Source organism: Falco naumanni, chromosome 12 (assembly GCF_017639655.2).
Source record: "Falco naumanni isolate bFalNau1 chromosome 12, bFalNau1.pat, whole genome shotgun sequence".
Taxonomy (NCBI): domain Eukaryota; kingdom Metazoa; phylum Chordata; class Aves; order Falconiformes; family Falconidae; genus Falco; species Falco naumanni.
This window is the reverse complement of record NC_054065.1, coordinates 4,269,635-4,286,972: the sequence shown is the minus strand read 5'-3', so window position 1 is coordinate 4,286,972 and position 17,338 is coordinate 4,269,635. Positions and strand designations below refer to the sequence as shown.

Sequence of the window (17,338 nt, the reverse complement as noted above, 5' to 3'; positions counted from 1 at the left end):
CATTACGTACGTATGTCCTTTCTTTCACATTTCCTGTAATCCTGTTACGGCATTGTCCCATTACCTCAAGCACTGTCATCTTTAAATGCTGTCAGATCTTAACTGGATGGCCAAGGACATCGGAAAAAGATCGAGGTGAAGCTGATGGCAATTTCAGACCTGCCTTATATACGGCCATCTCCCAGCCTGCCCCCAGACAGGGTGTTTTCTGATAACACCTTCAGGTAAAGTGATGACTCAAGGACTTTTACATCTTCTACGGAGCTGCTGCCCATCACCACAGCATCCAGCACCCTTTTTGGGGAACGTGGGGGGTCAGGCACAGGCAGGCTGTTGGAGGTGCTGGAGGTGGAAGGTATGAGCCATGTGCTCGCCGGTGCTTGTTGGACGTGCTCCCATCCCTGAGAAATTGCAGACCTGGAGGTAAGCGGCTGGAAAATGCCTCTGTGGGACCGCAGGCAGCGCTTCCACTCCCTGTACAGCCTTTGTGGCATTAACGGCCGTTTGCAAAGCATGCCGACTGAGCTCCTCGGACTTAAGGTGCGATTAATTGCAGCATCTTGGTGTTAATTGTTTTTAACGTTATTGCTCTCTTACTGTATTATCGCTAAAACATGACGTGAAGCCAATTTCTTTTACTCCAACCGTGAATGCACCGCTGTGGTTTTTCAGAAGTGCTAGGAGATGTGGCAACAAATGGGAGGACTGTGACTTCTGCCGTTTACCTGCTGAAATATTCAGCACTCCTAAGCCCGAGGAGTGGGAAGCGTTGGCGTCGAAGCAGTGGCCTATTTAAACTGGCAGCCCCTCTTGTCAGGTTATAATAGCGACGAAGATAATTGCCAGCTCTGGGGGCAGGAACTGTCGTTTCGTTATCTCTGGGTGCAGGGCCGTGCTCTGAGGGGCTCTGGTCCCCTGTGGCGGCTGCCAGACCTGGCTGCAGTGCAAATAACGGCAGCCCTGAACCTGACACACTTGCTGCAAACAGAAGGCTGTGGTCAGGCATGCGGGGATGTATCTGGTTGCCCATCTTTGGCCCCGTGGTCTGGTTTTCCCAAAAAGCAGAGCTGCCCCGTGGGAGACTGTATGTTGGCAGCAAGGGAAGCGACGCCGGCAGGGACCAGCCCGTGGCTGCCTGGTGTGTTGTCCTGGCTGCGTGGATGTAGAGGTGCTGCTGGCAGGTCACAGTGTGCCCTGTGTCCTCCTGTGCACCAGCATGTACAGCAGCATATGTAGGCTGACTTTGGCTAGCGTAAGCAGGTGAATGATGGAGGTCCCAGCCCCCTTATCCGATGTATCGTCAAAGTAAGTGGGTGAAGAGCCAGAAAAGGAAGATTCATGGATGAAGAGCCTGAGAGTGGCTCTCTTCTGAATGGCAGCCACCTTCATCTGGCCCAGCGCAAGGGTGAGGCAACAGCAAGGCTCAGAGTTTAGTCTTAGTGATGCTAAAAAGCAGGGCCTGCATCCCCAAATCTTCCTGCTGAAAAATAACAGCGGAACAACCCGTGGAGTAAGGGAGCATTTGTCCCAAGAAAGGGTATCATGATATGACCATGTAGTCTGTGCAGAAGATTATTCACTTAATCAGGTGGGCTTAGGGTTTTTTTATCGCTGTCTGTTACTGGTATCTAAGTGCTAGCAGTTACAACATCTAATTGCATTTTCCTGTAGGAAAATGCTTATCTTGCTAAAAGATGGGATTCTCTGCAATCTGTTTTGTACGCTTAAAAATGACTCTTGTTTCCATTTTCTTCTCTACCATCAGTGCTATCTTAATCCATCCTCTGAGACTAGTCCTCTGGTCTTATCCTCCGCCAGTCCGAGGCCCTGAGCGGGCAAAAGTCTCCACACCAGGTCTTCCCAAATGAGGGCCATCCTCACCTGCCAGTGGCTCTGCCCCCGTCTGCCATTCTCATCTCCTGTTGCATCCCACAGCCCCCAGTGGGGCTCTCCTTGGAAGGGTCTTGGTCTGGCTCCTAACCCGGCCACAGTCTGTGCATTGCTACCCTGTCTGGCTACTAAATTGATGCTTTTTTGGATGCTGGAGGAGAATTTTTCTCTCCTTTCTAAATCTCTTAATAACTGAAGATTGGGGTGTAAAAGCACTAACTGCACTCAGTTCACTGTGGGTTTTTTTTTTTTTTTTTTCAGTCATAGCTTGGCTTTTTTCCCCCTATAGGCACAGGAACCATTTATAGCTGAGGTGGGCCGAGTTTGCAACTTATTAATCTCTCCCTTGCATGTGGGTTGAAAAGAGACACCATGCCTTTATCAAAAGCCAGGCTAGCACAAAAGCCTATGCAAAATCATCATCAAATCCTATTAGAGGTGGAAAATATCTCTTAGATCATCTCATTCATTTCCCTGCCAATGCTAGACTGTTCCTGAGAGTTAATTTTCTAGTGTCTGCCGCCAACTCCCTGTGTGACTGCAGGTCTGTCATCTTGCCTTTGGGTTGTCACTGTAACTTCCACTCATTTCCTTGCATTTCCAAACAAGCCTCTTTTTTTTTGATGCTCACCGGTGTCAGTATTTGCCCTGTATTACATATTATCAGTGGTTTCTGCTCGGAGAGCATCACCAGACCTTGCTCGCAGCTGGGAAAGGCATCCCCGTGGGATGTACGTGCTGGGTGCCCATGGGAGCTTGGGCAGTGCCATCCCCTGGCCAGGGACTCTGTTCCCTGCAGCCACTGCTGCCTGCCATAGGTATTGGGGAAACGAGCATCTCAAAGGGACGTTTCTGTCCCACCATCACGGCTGTGGGTTCAGTGTGAGCAGGTCGTCCACCGCAAAGCACTTCTCCCAAGCTCTGCTGGCGCTGCTGTCGATAAACTCTCCGGAGTCCTGGGCTGGCTGTGACATCCATTCGGCAGGGGAAAAAAATAATACTACTACTAATTCAAAGCTGGAGCTATTTATAGCATTAAGCAAATGCAGATTTCATGAGGGATCATTTCAGAGGAGGAAATGGCGTGTAGGAGTGGAGTAACCTTACTTGTAGCTTCCCACCGGCGCTGGTGGTGGTGATTGAATTCCCTGACACGGTAAGGGTCTGGGCAGCTGTGCCAGCACCAGGAAGGTCAGTCCGGCAACTGTCACCCAGAAAGCATCAAAAGCATGAGCTGTCGATAGCGACCCGCATTTGCAGAAAATCTGAGGGCTTTCTAATTAACTGAGGATCTCTAAATTAGAGCGAAGCCGCTCGACAAGCCCCCTCATACGCCTTAAGTGTCAGGGCTCGGCTGATCGCTGCATCTAACAAGCGGCTGATTTTTAACAGTAGCTCTGAGACTCAATCAGCTCCTAATGGCTCCGTTTCAAAACGTTTCAGTGCTTTTTTCATCTCTTACTCTGGAATTTATGCTCTTTGTTCCCTGCTCAAATATTCTGGTGCTTTTCCTTAATTTCAGGCTTCTGCTTTGCGACGGCTCCTCTGCCCTAACTAGGCAGCTCATCGCTTGCCTTTCCCCACATGCAATCCTCTCCCGCGGCCGCTCGCTCTGCTTTCTAATCAGTAAGTTTCAGAAATTCCCCCTTTCTCTCCCCCTGACATATAGGCAGTGCTGCGGGGTCCGGAATTTCATAATTAGAAGGAAACCCACGTTTAAACAGGCCCCTGTGTAATAGGAGCTGAAAAGTGGTTCTATTTCAGCTTTAAAACCTCCTCCCTTTAAGACAGCGAATGCAGTTTGTGAATGCACCTGATCTTGACCTCCCTCCTGCTGCTTTTATGCAGTGCTGCAGATTTGAGCGCTGGTGCTCCTGATTTACACCATTGCAGATGAGACCAAACCCTCATTTTGGCTGCATTCACAGCGGAGTAAGAATATGCACATTTAAACTGAGGGCTTTTGAGGTGCTGGGAAAATGATGGGGGGGGGGGGGGGGGGGATCTTTCCCAACGTGTAACTCCTGTCGCCGGTAATGAGACCCATGCGGGGCATCCCTGGGAAGGCTGTAGGATAAAATCCCATGTAAGCAGTGATTAGGAACAGAAAAATTCCATTCAGGAAGGTAAAGAGTTAATCATCAACTCTTTAAGACTTCTCCGTGTGTGTTTATGTTCAGTGGCTTATCCATATCTTGGCAATTATTCACATGAAATAGAATATAAATCCCGCTACCTAATTTTTCTTCGAAAAATTTCACAAGGTAATCAAAACCCAAAGTGCATATTCTATTCCGGTGGTTTTATCAGTAAATCAAATTTTTATCATTTATCAGCAAAAGTTAGATTTAAGCATCCTCACTGTAATGTTTGAAAGATGAACATTTGTTTCAGCGGGTACTGTGCCAATCAATAATCTTCCAGCTTGACTCAGCTATCAATTATTGCTGCAATTATTTGTCTAGTTGGATATTTAAAATGTCATCAGAAAGAGATGATTACATATTCCAGAAAGCAAGGCACTGTATAATCAGATGAACTGAATCCAGTTAAATGTAGTGTGGTACTAACCTGTCCTTCAAAGCTGAATTCTGCAGCGGCGACTGAAACAACAGCTTTCTGCATTATTGTAAGGAAACAGATCTTAACCTTGGAACAGTGCGTGTTATTGGGGTCGGGTAATACTCGGCGAGAGGAGACCTTGCAAGCCTGGAAATTGAATCAACCTTACTGACAAAAAGGAGGGAGTTGGTGTTTTTTTTTCTTTTTTTTTTTGGTTTCTTTTGGGTGTTTTTTTTTTGGGGGGGTGGGGGGGGATGACTGGTTTTGTTGGATTTCATCTGCAAATCTATAAATAAGAAAATCACTCTTTTATCTGCCTTCCTGGGAATTTAAACTCCTGAGCTCGAAGCGCCAAATTTTTGTATGCCCTTTTTGCATTCCTTGACTTGATGTATGTATGGTAAATACTCTCGGTGCCCCGAGAACGCAATAAAGCTGTAGCAATTCTTGCAAGTCTTCCATCCTCCAAACTCCAGATATTCGGAGTATTATATCATTTTCAACTTCAAGGATATCTCAGCGATGGAGAGGAGACAGGATAAAACTGGAGGAGACTGGACAACTTTACGACACCTTTTGGTCCTATTTGCAAAGCAGGGAGGGGAAAATACATATATTATCGATTCTACTAATACTCGCTTGCGCAAGTTATGAAACTAAACGTCGTAGGATCTGGTTCAGCACTTGCTGTGCTTGCAACTCTGTGGTGACATTGAACTTGTTCAGGGACAGAATAAACCTTTGCCTTCCTGGCAGATGATTTGCAGATGGAGGTGTCGCTTGGGGGGACCTGCAGTTCCCCTGACCCACTTTGTCAGGATGGTTTGCTGCTAGCTAAATATCATTAATTTGAAAGCAAGAGGAAAGCAAGCCAAAGGGGAAGGCTGGGAAGGAGGAGAGACTGAAGAGGGTCAATTTTGGGAAGGAAAAGGTGGAATAAGGCTCTTGAGGAAAGTGTCCCCAAGCCCATCACTTGGCTGAGGACTGGGGCTTTTTGGCTCCACTAAAACCATGCCCAGCATGTGTGGGAGCAGGGATGCTGTAGGATGGAGAAGGGACCTTGGCAGTGCCTGGCTGGTGAAAGGGGCCAACAGGGACTTGTAGGGACCACCACATCTCTGCAAGACGATGCTTTAAGTGTATGTGCTTTACGGAGCCAGGCACGTCAAACAGAGATGCTAATATTTGAAATGCAGCAAAAATAAAGCAAACCCACAGGTGATAAGGAGACTTGACAGCCTGGCCATGCTCTGGCAGCTATGTGCTTGGTGGTGAACCGCAGTGGGAAGGTGCTGGCCCCCATTTCTCCCTGGAAGAGGGCTCCCAGCCGTTTCAAAACACCAGCGTGCCTCAGTCTCTCCAGGAGTGCCTTGTGCGGTAGAGCTGCTGTGTCCTCCAGCGAGGTCCCACGGTGCTAATCGGGTCACCAAGCATTAGCTGGTGAGCCCTTCTCAGGAAAGCAGCAGCCTGGCGTTGGGTCTGAGATTCTCTCTGTATGTAAGAGATCTGCTTGTGTATAGCGCATTGCAGAGCAGCATCCATGATGCACACTCGCCCATGCTGGGTACCGGCTGCAAGGCCGAAGCTGCGATATAAACTGGGATAAGCACCCCATCGGCAGCCTCTGCCAGGGCTCGGGGGTTTCATGCTGCGTGTCGCCCCACGCTGGCAGGGCTGACCTGAGATGTCATGCTAGGGCATCTCCTTTCTCTCCTTTGCAAGAAACCTTTTGAAGCGTACTCTGCCTTTTCTTCAGATGCCACCAGCAAGGAAGAAAACTGTAGAAAAGGAAATAATTAATCACATAGGCGTATGAGAACGAATAAAATGTTTTGGAAGCTCTCTGTAGCTGTGTAATTGCAACACTGCATTTTAGAAGTGAATTGTTGACTTGATTGTCCCCAGCAGCCACTGGGTAAACACATAATGACAGACCATTAGGGCAAGGTGTCGTTTGCTGGATTGTCAGGTTGGGCTTTGGAAAGGGCTTTGATGCTCTTTACGGGGCGGTGCTTAGATGAGGCTTGGTCTTTGCTGGGTCAGAGCCCAGGTGGACCTTCCAGCAGGGGACATACCTGGTGCCAGGCAGGTCCAGAGGAGCTGATTTAGCAGGTGTCATCCCAGCGATGCCACTCATGTTTGAGTCCCTTGAGTTACAAACCCTGTGCCTGCAGCCAGGAGAGGCGGTCCAGGAGAGGTGGGTGGGGAAGCCTGTGTGCCTGGGACGTGGTTACTTTGCTAATGGTATTTTTGGAGAAATGAGATGGTATCAGCGAGGAGTTCCTCCTCTGGGGCTGACAACACCATGTAGTTTGCCCTTTAGGTCCCACCACTGGTGTTTGAAGCTAGTGGAGCTGCTACCCATGTGATGCTGCAGTCTGCATCGCCTCTATTTCTCCATCCCTTTCTCCATCCCTGTAGTGTTAGTGTGTAGGGTGCATACATGTGCGTGATCAGGTCTTCTTTGCTTGAGGGCTTTCTTTTTAAAACTTCATTCAAAGCCAGATTTCAAGCACAGCACTATTTTCTGATGGCAGGTTTCTTCTGTTCCTTGCTAATTAAGACGCAACAGATTTCCACCCCCCTTAAGTTTTCAAAAAGCACAAAATCAGTCGTAGCCTGATACCTTACTTGCCAAGTTGGAGCTCGAAGCAGGTTTTCCTGGTGGCCAAATCATAATTGCCTTGAAAATGGTGACAGACATTGTGGTCAGGCCGGTATGCCTGGCAGTGCTGGCATGCTCCGATGGGACCCCAGCACCCCACGCCTCCCATCCATTTTATTGCTTGTTGTTAATGAAATATTCTTCTGTGGGGAAAATCTAGGTGTTACGGGTTTGGTTCTGCCTAGAAGAATAAGCAAATACAGAAAATACGTTGAGGCTGCAACCAAAATGGTCTTCCATGAAGCTGCACTTCTGCAAGGGCCAGATACTGCTCAGGGTCCTGAGGAGCCTGGCCGCCGGGCTGTGGATGGAGCTCCTCCCGCTCTCGCCTGTGTCCCCCGCGAGGATGCTGCACCTTTGCTCTTCTGCAGGGAGAAACTGGCCTCCCTCTTTCCATCGCATCCCACTCACTCTTTCCTCGGGCCCAAAAAACTGTTCTGTGGAAACCTGAGCAGTGCTGCAAAACCCAATGAAAACTTGGCTTTGGGAGAAAAAGGTGAATTCCTGAAGTTCCTAACACCAGTCTAAATATTTGAATGGCAAGGTAATGCCAGCTGTAGCTTTATTTTTATTGTTGCTTTTGCTCGGGTTTCTGTTTGAAGTTTGGATCGTGGTGTTAGCATTTTGGCCCCGTTCTTCTTTAAAATAAGGGCTTTTAAGAGGGGGTGTAATGAAAAAATAGCATTATTGATACTCGATTTAGGAAACTTTCTGCCACTTTTATTAAAATGATTTCAGGGAGTTTGACTTTGAGGGAAAAATAATTATTTTCAGGTCTATCAGTAAGTCTTTTATCAATAAGCCATAGATAAGGAAAGGCTGGTAAAGATGGCAGATGGGGGTGTGAAGGTCCCACAAAGCAAAACATCTTCTAGATTTTTGGCATTTTCACAACTAAGCTGGTCCCAGGACCCACCATCAGGCCTATTCATAAACAATGTGGACTTGATCTGCAGAATTTTATTTTTCAAACGCACAACAGCAGTGGTGCTTCTCATTTCACAAGCAATGCTGTGTCGTTTCCTAAAGAGTTTTGGGGACGTTGTCCTTTTAGTGTTTCTGAATCCAGTTCATCCAATCATAAAGAGAAAAGATTAGAGAGAAAGTACCCTGTTGTACATAAATGCAGCTACTGCTGTTATTTATTATTATTGTAATTATTATGACAACAACAGCGACAATGCTGATGCTAACAGTGCTAACAGCTACTTATAGTTGGTTAATGACGGACCAGGTTAATAACGTGCCTTATGCAATCTAGAGAATCAGGAGGAAGAACTAGTGCAAGAAGGAAAAAGTGTGTTTGGACAGTTACAGTTCCCCATCTAAACTGATGCTGCTGACTACCAGGAAAAGGTGAGTCACGACAAAGCAGCTATTTCTCACCAAGGGAGAAGTGGGCTGCTGCAGGCGTGGAGTGGACCCACTGATCTCCCGGCCCTGTGATGCTTCCCGTGTCCCAACTGTTTCACTTCTCTAGTTTTCAGTTGAAAGGAATTTCAACAGTATGGATTTCTGAGGGAGAAAGAGAGAGAGAGGGGGGGAAAAAAGAGTTATTTGACAAGCCAGATGGAGAAGAACTGAATCAAGTACAAGTGGTAACAATTAATTCAATTTTTTTCTTCCCCCCTTTAAATACCATAACAACTCCAAATTTATCAGTCCAAAAATCAAGCAGTCAGTTGACATTAGAGCAGAATAAAGAAGTTCTTGGGTTTGGCTCAGGGTGTTCCTCTGATAATTGGTGGCAAGCAGAGGAGAGAGTAGCACCGCGGGTTGCAGGTGTTCAGGCCACTTTTAACTTGTTCTCTGCAGTTTGATAGCAAAAGGTGTGTACGTGCCCTGTAGGTGCAGTAGCCCAGTAAAGACACCTTGGCTTTTGGGGTGTTTTGGGGAAGGTGCAGGAGAACACAGGAGCTAAGCCACCAGGGCTGGTGATGCTGGCTTGTGGCGAGATGCTGCTGGGAACAAGGGCTGGACCATCCAGGCAGTGAGGGCTAGATCCTGGTCTGCTCGGAGATCTCTGCCCAGGGCTTTCTCCAGGGGCGTAAATGTGCAGCTGTGAATGTAATCCTTGAGAGCACCGTTGGCTTACGCCGCCGTTCAGTTTGTGAAAGCACCAGGAAAAGTGGGGTGTCTCTAATACTGCGTGTTTGTGTGCAGCCACGGCCATGCCCTGTAGTATAATACATGTTACACGAATATCTCGCTCCTTAATGTGGTGGTCCTTCCCCGACACCGTCCTGTGCTACTGCGGGGCTGCCTGTTTCGGGTAGGGACACCGAGAGGATGCTGCATGTGGTGTTTCAGCACTTCTGTAAAGTGCCGGTGTGTCCGGTGAGCAGCTTTCCTGGATCCAGCCCTGACTTTTGAGAAATGAAGCAAGCTCTTCCAAAGCACATTGGCACACTCGTGCAGATTATTCCATTACTCACTTGGCAATGCCTGAACTTGCATGCCTCGCTCCAGAATTATTTTTTTTTCCCTCCCAGCAGTGGCATCTAGCTGACAGCTTCTCCTCCCAGCTGGTCTTCTCCCCAGCATCTTGTCTGGCTTTGCTGCTGGTGGCTGTGGACGTGGCTGTGGGTCTTGCTCAGAGCCAGCTATATTCTGCCTTTCAGTGCACTGGGTGTTATCTGTGAGCGCAGTACAGAAGAGCCAGCTTTTTTTTTTTTTTTTTTTTTTTTTTTTTTAAATATGAAAAAAGCCCTTTAATGCTGAAAGCAGCCATCTCTTCATATTTTACTGAGTAATTGTGCCAACTGCCCTTAAAGGCACTCAAATGCCAATATCCATCCCACTCATTTGCTAACATTTTTCGGATCAGAAGCTAAATCTGTCACTCCTGTGTCACTGGTTAAATCACTTCTTTTGGGGGCATGGCAGGCAAGAGCTGTTCTGCTGCTTTTTTTTTAAGGCAGGAGCCAGTAACTTGAGAAACACTAAACATTTGTGCTGTAGTGAAATGCTGTGCCCTGTCACTAGTCCTTTGCTGGCCGAGGTGTAGAAAAGGAGTAAATACGTGACGGTAGGTGAGACTTTGCTGGGTGAGACCAGTCAGGTTTCATACTGGCCCCACGTTTGTATTTGGTACGTGGTATCCCCATGTCATTTTCCTAAAGGGGTAATTTCCCAAATATGAAGAAAATGAGCAGTATAATTGACTGGGAGGAAAAACGTACACGCGAAAATGTGAATGGCAATTGGAAGCTATTTGTAAAGAGTTGATGAGCTGTCCAGGAAGGAGAGGGCAACTTTGGCCCAAATCCAAAACCCACTTCACCCGCTTCAGTGGTGAGATGAGAACAGCAATTAGATATTAAAAAAATCAATATGTGACAATTAAAAAAATGGAAAATAGATAGCAATTAATCACAGTGAGAAACCATGGTGGGTAGAGAACCAGTCAGGGGAGCTGAAGGTGCCGAGGAAGACTCATGTGTGACACTGATGGGGAGAAGAGGAGAGTTTCTCAGGGAGAGTTCTTCCTGGGGAAAAGAGACACCCTGGTAGTGATGGATGGAAGGAGTGAGGTAGAAATTTTTAATAAATATTTCTGCTGTAGGCCTGGAAAGCAGCAGTGTTATGTTTCTGTATCATAGGTGGGTGATGTTTTTTGTAGCTCATTAGTAGCCAGGGAGGATTTTGTAGAAGGTCCAATGGAGATAAAATATTTTTAAATGAAAAGGCCCTGACAGCTTGCACCCAAGAATCCCTGAAGAGTTGACACATGATGCTGGTTTTTAATGAAGCTTGTGGACTGGGGAAATGCCGTCAGGAGCTGGTCAGGGTAACTGTGGGAGAGTTGGCAACACTTTGCCTATCTCTTCTGGGCAAAATAATGAAAAGCCAATATAAGATTCAATTGATAAAGAATTAAAGGACAGAAATATAATTCATGCCACTCAACTTAAATTTATGGAATATAGATTTTTGTCAAATAAACCTGATTTCATTCTTCCAGATGACAGCTTTGGTTGATAAATGTAGATGGAATAGACTCAGCAAGGCGCTGCGTGCGGCACTGTGTGGCGTTGTGTATAGGAACACCGAGCACCGGGCGGTATCACTAGCACGGGCAATTCCCAGCCTGCTGACGGGTTCGGGAACGTGGGGGCTTAGCTGGGGAAGTGTTGGTGGATGGGAGAGGTCAGCGGGGGCTGCTGGGAGCCGCAGCGGTGGGTTGCACTTTGTCGGTGATTTAGAAATGAATACGCAGTTGCGGTTGATCAGTGTTGTGGATAAAGCAAAGGTGGGTGGACGGCTGAAGAGCAACAGGGCTGGGTTTATGGGGTGTCTGGACAGACCGACAAGCAGGGTGTGTTGAGAGCACGGTTGGCTGCAGCTTGCCGCGGTCCTTGGCTAGAAGAGCGGAATCCGGGCCGTGCTTACAGAGCTGGGGTGTGGTACCCAGAAGGCAGCAGCTCTGTGGGAGGCTTAGAGGGAAACCAACTCTTTCCCAGCCTGATGCCGGGGTGAGAAGGGCTAGGCTGGTCCTTGAGTAGTGGGAGAGGTTGGAGGGGTGACTTCAGGATGGAAAAATAACTACATTTTGAAGTGTGCCTTGATTTCTGGGTGCCCAAGTACACTTGGGTGTGTGTGTGTGGGGGCACATTGCATACCAAAGGGCTTTCCAGTGTATCAACCAGAAAAAAACCCCAAACCCTCAAGAGAAAAAGAGAACACGTAGAGATTAGAACCAGAGAAATTCAGGTGGACCCCAGTTACCTGTCTGTGATTGTGGCTACTTGGGGGAACTGTCTGCGGTGGCAAGCAGTGGGTGCTCTCTTGTGTCTTCTGCGCTGGTTTGAATGGTTTGCACTGGGATTTCATGCTTTGCCCTAAAGACAGTTTGCAGGGCTGGAGGAGATTGTGTTTTACCCAAAGACATTGTGTTGGTCATGGCGTGGGACAAGTGAGCGACACATACTGCAGGAAGGGTCAGAGAGCGAGAGCTGATGCTCCCGTTCGGCCTTAAATTCCTCAGTGTGAAGCAGCTCGGGATGTGAGCTCCAGCCCCGCTGTCAGTGCCTGAGGAGGGCTGGTTCAACGGTGACCCGCTTCTCATCTCGATCTAGGGGATTCCTGTTAGCCTCCTGGAAATCAGCCCGAAGGCCCGATGGCATTGCAGTGCTGCTTTGGATAACGCATCCTATCACATTGCCCCGGTGGACAATGAGGCGTGAAGAGCCCTGTGGGACCTTCTTCAGCTCCGTCCTTGACCAGCACCAGCTACTGCACCTCCCTGCTGTGCTTTCCTTGCTTGCCCGTGGTCTTGCCCAGATGTTTTAGCTGGGAAGGCCGTGTGGACGCAGAGGGTGGCCCATAGCTAGGAGACATCAACGGATCAACAGCCTTCGGCTCCTACAGTCCTGGCTGGCTTTTGGGGGACCCAAACACGATGGTGGCGATGGTGGTGGGACAGGAGGAAGGAAAGGCGAGTACCCTTCCAAAAAGCAGGGGTTGCTGTAGCGGGCTAAAGACCTGTCTCGCTGTTGGCCGGCAACACGTGGGTTAGTGCCGTAATTCTTGCAGTTTGGCAAGGCTGCATCAGACTGGAACGTATCTCTAGGTGGTGATATGGTCAGTCAATAGCCTTCATAATTAATCAAGCACTAATAGACAAATTAGAAATCGCTTCTCTTCAAAGCAGGGGGTGGAGGCAAATGGCTGGTGGATTTTAACTGTTTCGCTGCTTTATTTTATTGCCTGGTTTTACATTGCTCCCTTGGAAATGGTGGGTTGTTTAGGGAAGTTTTGTACATAAACATGATTTTAAATTTAAATTATTATCTTGATTACCAAACGTGGATGGTGAATTGAAAACTTGTTTTTCAGGCAAGCAAATGAAGAATAATATTACATTTTACACTCCACTAAATCAATGTAGCCCTAATTTTGCCATGCAGGAAATCAATTCCGGTCTTTATAACAGTCGAAGATGTTATGAACAAAGTAATTTCGCAAATTATGGCAAGTAACACGTTTATTGATGACTGTAGTTTAGGAATTTAGAATTTGTGAGAGCTGTAATATAATAAGGCTGTACTGGCAGGAGCTGAGTGAAATACAGATTATACGGTGAAACTGTAATGCATCATTTGCTATTAGTGGACTGGTAATAATTACCAGTTTCAAAGCAGCTTTTTCCATGTAATCTTTAGTCTCAGTTGTAACAGCCCTTCTCATTGACATTATGATTACACGAGCTGCCCTTATGATCTAGAATATCTAGTTGATGGGAATACTAAAATGTGGTAGCGAACGCTCGATGTTGTATCCTCATTATAAGATAAAATGCTATTTTCTCTGACCTGATCTATAAGGTAGAGAGGCGAGGTAGCGTTACATTGTTAGCTCCTACCGTGGTGTTAAAAACTTGCACTTCATTACGGTGAAGCAAGATGAAATTTTCCCATTTAAGATTTTTTTCCGAGCTCATAAATGAGCATAGGAATGTGCAAGTCCAATTGAATTTCCCTCTAATTTCAGCAGATTTAAGTGTTTATCTGCGCTCGCATGCCTGGCACATCCTAAACACTGCAGCGCATTTTATTCCGATGCCGGCTTCAGGATGAAATGTTAAATATTATTCCAAGGGCTTTTAAAGTGATTAAAGTGTTAAATGCCTGCTGTAGATGATAGAGTCTTGTTTTACTTGCCCGATTCAGCTTCTCGGGCCAAACGTAGAATAACCACAGAGCCGGGAGGCAGGGAGGAGTGCTGCGGCGGGGCACTACAGCCAGCGCTTCGGGCTGCCTGCCTGCCTCTGGTATCCCCGCATCATCCTTCGGCTCGCCCGAGAAGGAAAACGCCTGTGCGAAGCTTTTCCTCCCCTCCTCCCAGTGAGGTGGGAAACAAGACGGGTACAGATGAAGCGACGTTTTCTTTCCAAATCTGCCTCATTTGTTTTTTCTTTCCCTTTTCTTCATATCAGGCAAATAGGGGAAACCTAATGGGGGCAACTCGCAGTGCAGCATGGAAAGATGTTTACCCAGGAGTGGTGCCTATGGAGCAGATACCTTGTAATGTAAATGTTGGGTCAGGGCAGGAGTGCGTGGCGCAGGCAGGTATCACCCCAGGCACTGATCCCCTTGGAGGGCTCCTGGTTTATTCCTCAGCAAACCTCAAGATCATGTTTATTTTTTTAAATATCACTAAACAGAAACTCTGTGAGAACTGCTGGGCAGGGCTGGAAATGAATTTTTATTCTCCTTGTAGCTTAGGTTTCAGTTTATCAGCATTTAGCAAAAAACATCCATATGGGGGTGGAAGAGAATTATTCTCAAAATTGCAGTGATGGATAAAAGCGCACTCACCTTTGCCATATCTCGCGCCACTCTTTTCTCGTGGGCAGCCCTCAAAAAGTTATCCATCCCCCTTGTTTTGCCATATATTAGAAGGGGCTGCTTTCGACTGTCATTATTAGCCGGCTTTTTGTTTAGTTATTTATTAGTTGGTTGCTCTTTTATAATGTCCGTGTTATCTCCAAAAATAAATTATCATGAAATAGAGTTAGCTTGCTACTTGCCAAAGTGGCATTTACCGTCCTCAGCTTCTTTTCAGTGCAAGAGAAATAATGTGGCTCCGGCAGGGCGCTCGGCCAGGCCTCCTGGCCACCTTCCAGCTCTTTTTCTGGCGGAGCTGCTGCTCTCCCTGCCTTCCCCTCTCCCTGTCCCATGTGCCGTTTCATTTAATCTTTTTTTTCTCTTTCTCCTTTTCTTTTTTTTTCTCTCCCTTTTTTTTTTCTTTCTATTGCCCCAGAGCCAAATCTCAGCTAAGGAGCAGGAGATAACTGCCTGATTTTGTGCACGTTGTTAGTCTCTCAAAATAAGGAGTAGGCTAATAATCTGGTGATGAGCTTGCTAGCTGTTGTGATGCTTTGGGTTGCTCCTTTGATCCGATGTACATGCTTTCCTGGAGTGCTTTTCAGAAGGGGATGTATTTATTTTGCATTTATCTATCTATCTATGTATCTACTCCCCAGTCCAAATATTAGCAGCCTCTTGCAGCAAAAAGTCTGTGGAGTTGTAGCTGGCATCGACTGACTTTAACATCTCTTTTTTTTTTTTTTTAGCATCTTTTTTGCTGCGGTTACCTGCCAGGGTTCGCTTTTGAACCCAGGGCTGGGGACGGTGGGAGGAGGCGGGCGTGCTTCGGGTGGGTTTGGAGCTCCCCGTCGCGCCCCTCGCCTCCTCCCGTCCCCTGTCCCCTGCCTGCAGCCGAGCTGGGCCGTCCCTTCCCCAGCTCCCAGCTGAGCCTCCTGGAGGAGAGGAGCTTGGGCGGGGAGGCGAGCTCTCGCCCGCCGGCGGACGGCCGGAGATTGACGCTGCTTGTTGTGTTATTTTGCAGGTAAAGATGAGCCCAGCAGCTACACGTGTACGACTTGTAAACAGCCTTTCAACAGCGCCTGGTTCCTCTTGCAGCACGCACAGAACACGCACGGCTTACGGATCTACTTAGAAAGCGAGCACGGCAGCCCCCTGACGCCACGGGTTGGTATCCCAACAGGACTAGGTGCAGAGTGCCCTTCCCAGCCACCTCTCCACGGGATTCACATTGCAGACAATAACCCTTTTAACCTGCTCAGAATACCCGGCTCGGTCTCGAGGGAGGCGTCGGGGCTGGGAGAAGGGCGTTTCCCACCCACGCCGCCCCTCTTTAGCCCTCCCCCGAGGCACCATTTGGATCCGCATCGCATTGAGCGCCTGGGTGCGGAAGAAATGGCTCTGGCCACCCATCACCCTAGTGCCTTTGACAGGGTGCTGCGACTGAACCCCATGGCGATGGAGCCCCCCGCTATGGATTTCTCCCGGAGGCTGCGGGAGCTGGCCGGCAACACCTCCAGCCCACCCTTGTCCCCGAGCCGGCCCAGCCCTATGCAAAGGTTGCTGCAGCCCTTCCAGCCCGGCAGCAAGCCCCCGTTCCTGGCCACACCGCCCCTTCCTCCTCTGCAGTCCGCTCCTCCTCCCTCCCAGCCGCCCATGAAGTCCAAGTCCTGCGAGTTCTGCGGGAAGACCTTCAAGTTTCAGAGCAACTTGGTGGTCCACCGCCGGAGCCACACCGGGGAGAAGCCCTACAAGTGCAACCTCTGTGACCACGCCTGCACGCAGGCCAGCAAGCTGAAGCGCCACATGAAGACCCACATGCACAAGTCCTCCCCCATGACGGTGAAGTCGGATGACGGGCTCTCCACCGCCAGCTCCCCTGAGCCAGGCACCAGCGACCTGGTGGGCAGCGCCAGCAGCGCTCTCAAGTCCGTGGTGGCCAAGTTCAAGAGCGAGAACGACCCCAACATGATCCCCGAGAACGGGGATGAGGAAGAGGAGGAAGAGGAGGAGGAGGAGGAGGAGGAGGAGGAAGAAGAGGAGGAGGACTTGAACGAGAGTGACCGGCCGGACTACGGCTTCGGGATGAGCCTGGAGGCGGCCCGCCACCACGAGAACAACTCGCGGGCTGGCGAGGAGAGCCGGTCGATGCCGGACGTCATGCAGGGCATGGTCTTGAGCTCCATGCAGCACTTCAGCGAGGCCTTCCACCAGGTCCTGGGGGAGAAACACAAGCGGGGCCACCTCCCCGAGCCCGAGGTGCACAGGGACACTTGCGACGAAGACTCGGTGGCCGGCGAGTCTGACCGCATCGACGAGGGGGCTGTCAACGGCCGGGGCTGCTCCCCGGGGGAGTCCGCCTCGGGAGGCCTGTCCAAAAAGCTGCTGCTGGGTAGCCCCAGCTCCCTGAGCCCCTTCTCCAAACGCATCAAGCTGGAGAAGGAGTTCGACCTGCCGGCCGCCGCCATGCCCAACACCGAGAACGTTTACTCCCAGTGGCTGGCGGGCTACGCCGCCTCCCGGCAGCTGAAGGACCCCTTCCTCAGCTTCGGCGACTCCCGACAATCGCCCTTCGCCTCCTCCTCCGAGCACTCCTCGGAGAATGGCAGCCTGCGCTTCTCCACGCCGCCGGGCGAGCTGGACGGAGGGATCTCAGGCCGCAGCGGCACGGGAAGCGGAGGGAGCACGCCCCATATTAGTGGCCCGGGCCCTGGCAGGCCCAGCTCAAAAGAGGGCAGACGCAGCGACACTTGTGAGTACTGTGGGAAGGTCTTCAAGAACTGTAGTAATCTCACCGTCCACAGACGGAGCCACACGGGCGAGAGGCCGTATAAGTGTGAGCTTTGCAACTACGCCTGCGCCCAGAGTAGCAAGCTCACCCGGCACATGAAAA

The 17,338-nt window shown here is 49.2% G+C and overlaps 1 protein-coding gene across 3 annotated transcripts in view; it reads left to right on the top strand.

Moving 5' to 3' along the window:
• The window catches only part of BCL11A (BAF chromatin remodeling complex subunit BCL11A), a 69,310-nt gene that overhangs the window by 43,916 nt on the left and 8,056 nt on the right, over positions 1-17,338 (top strand). For 2 of the 3 annotated variants that reach the window (XM_040612057.1, XM_040612056.1), the window contains exon 3: positions 15,470-17,338. This exon is cut by the window's right edge. In XM_040612057.1, the coding sequence (XP_040467991.1) occupies positions 15,470-17,338 (1,869 nt within the window). The remainder of the gene's footprint in view (positions 1-15,469) is intronic. The other variant, XM_040612058.1, reaches the window with a different exon arrangement.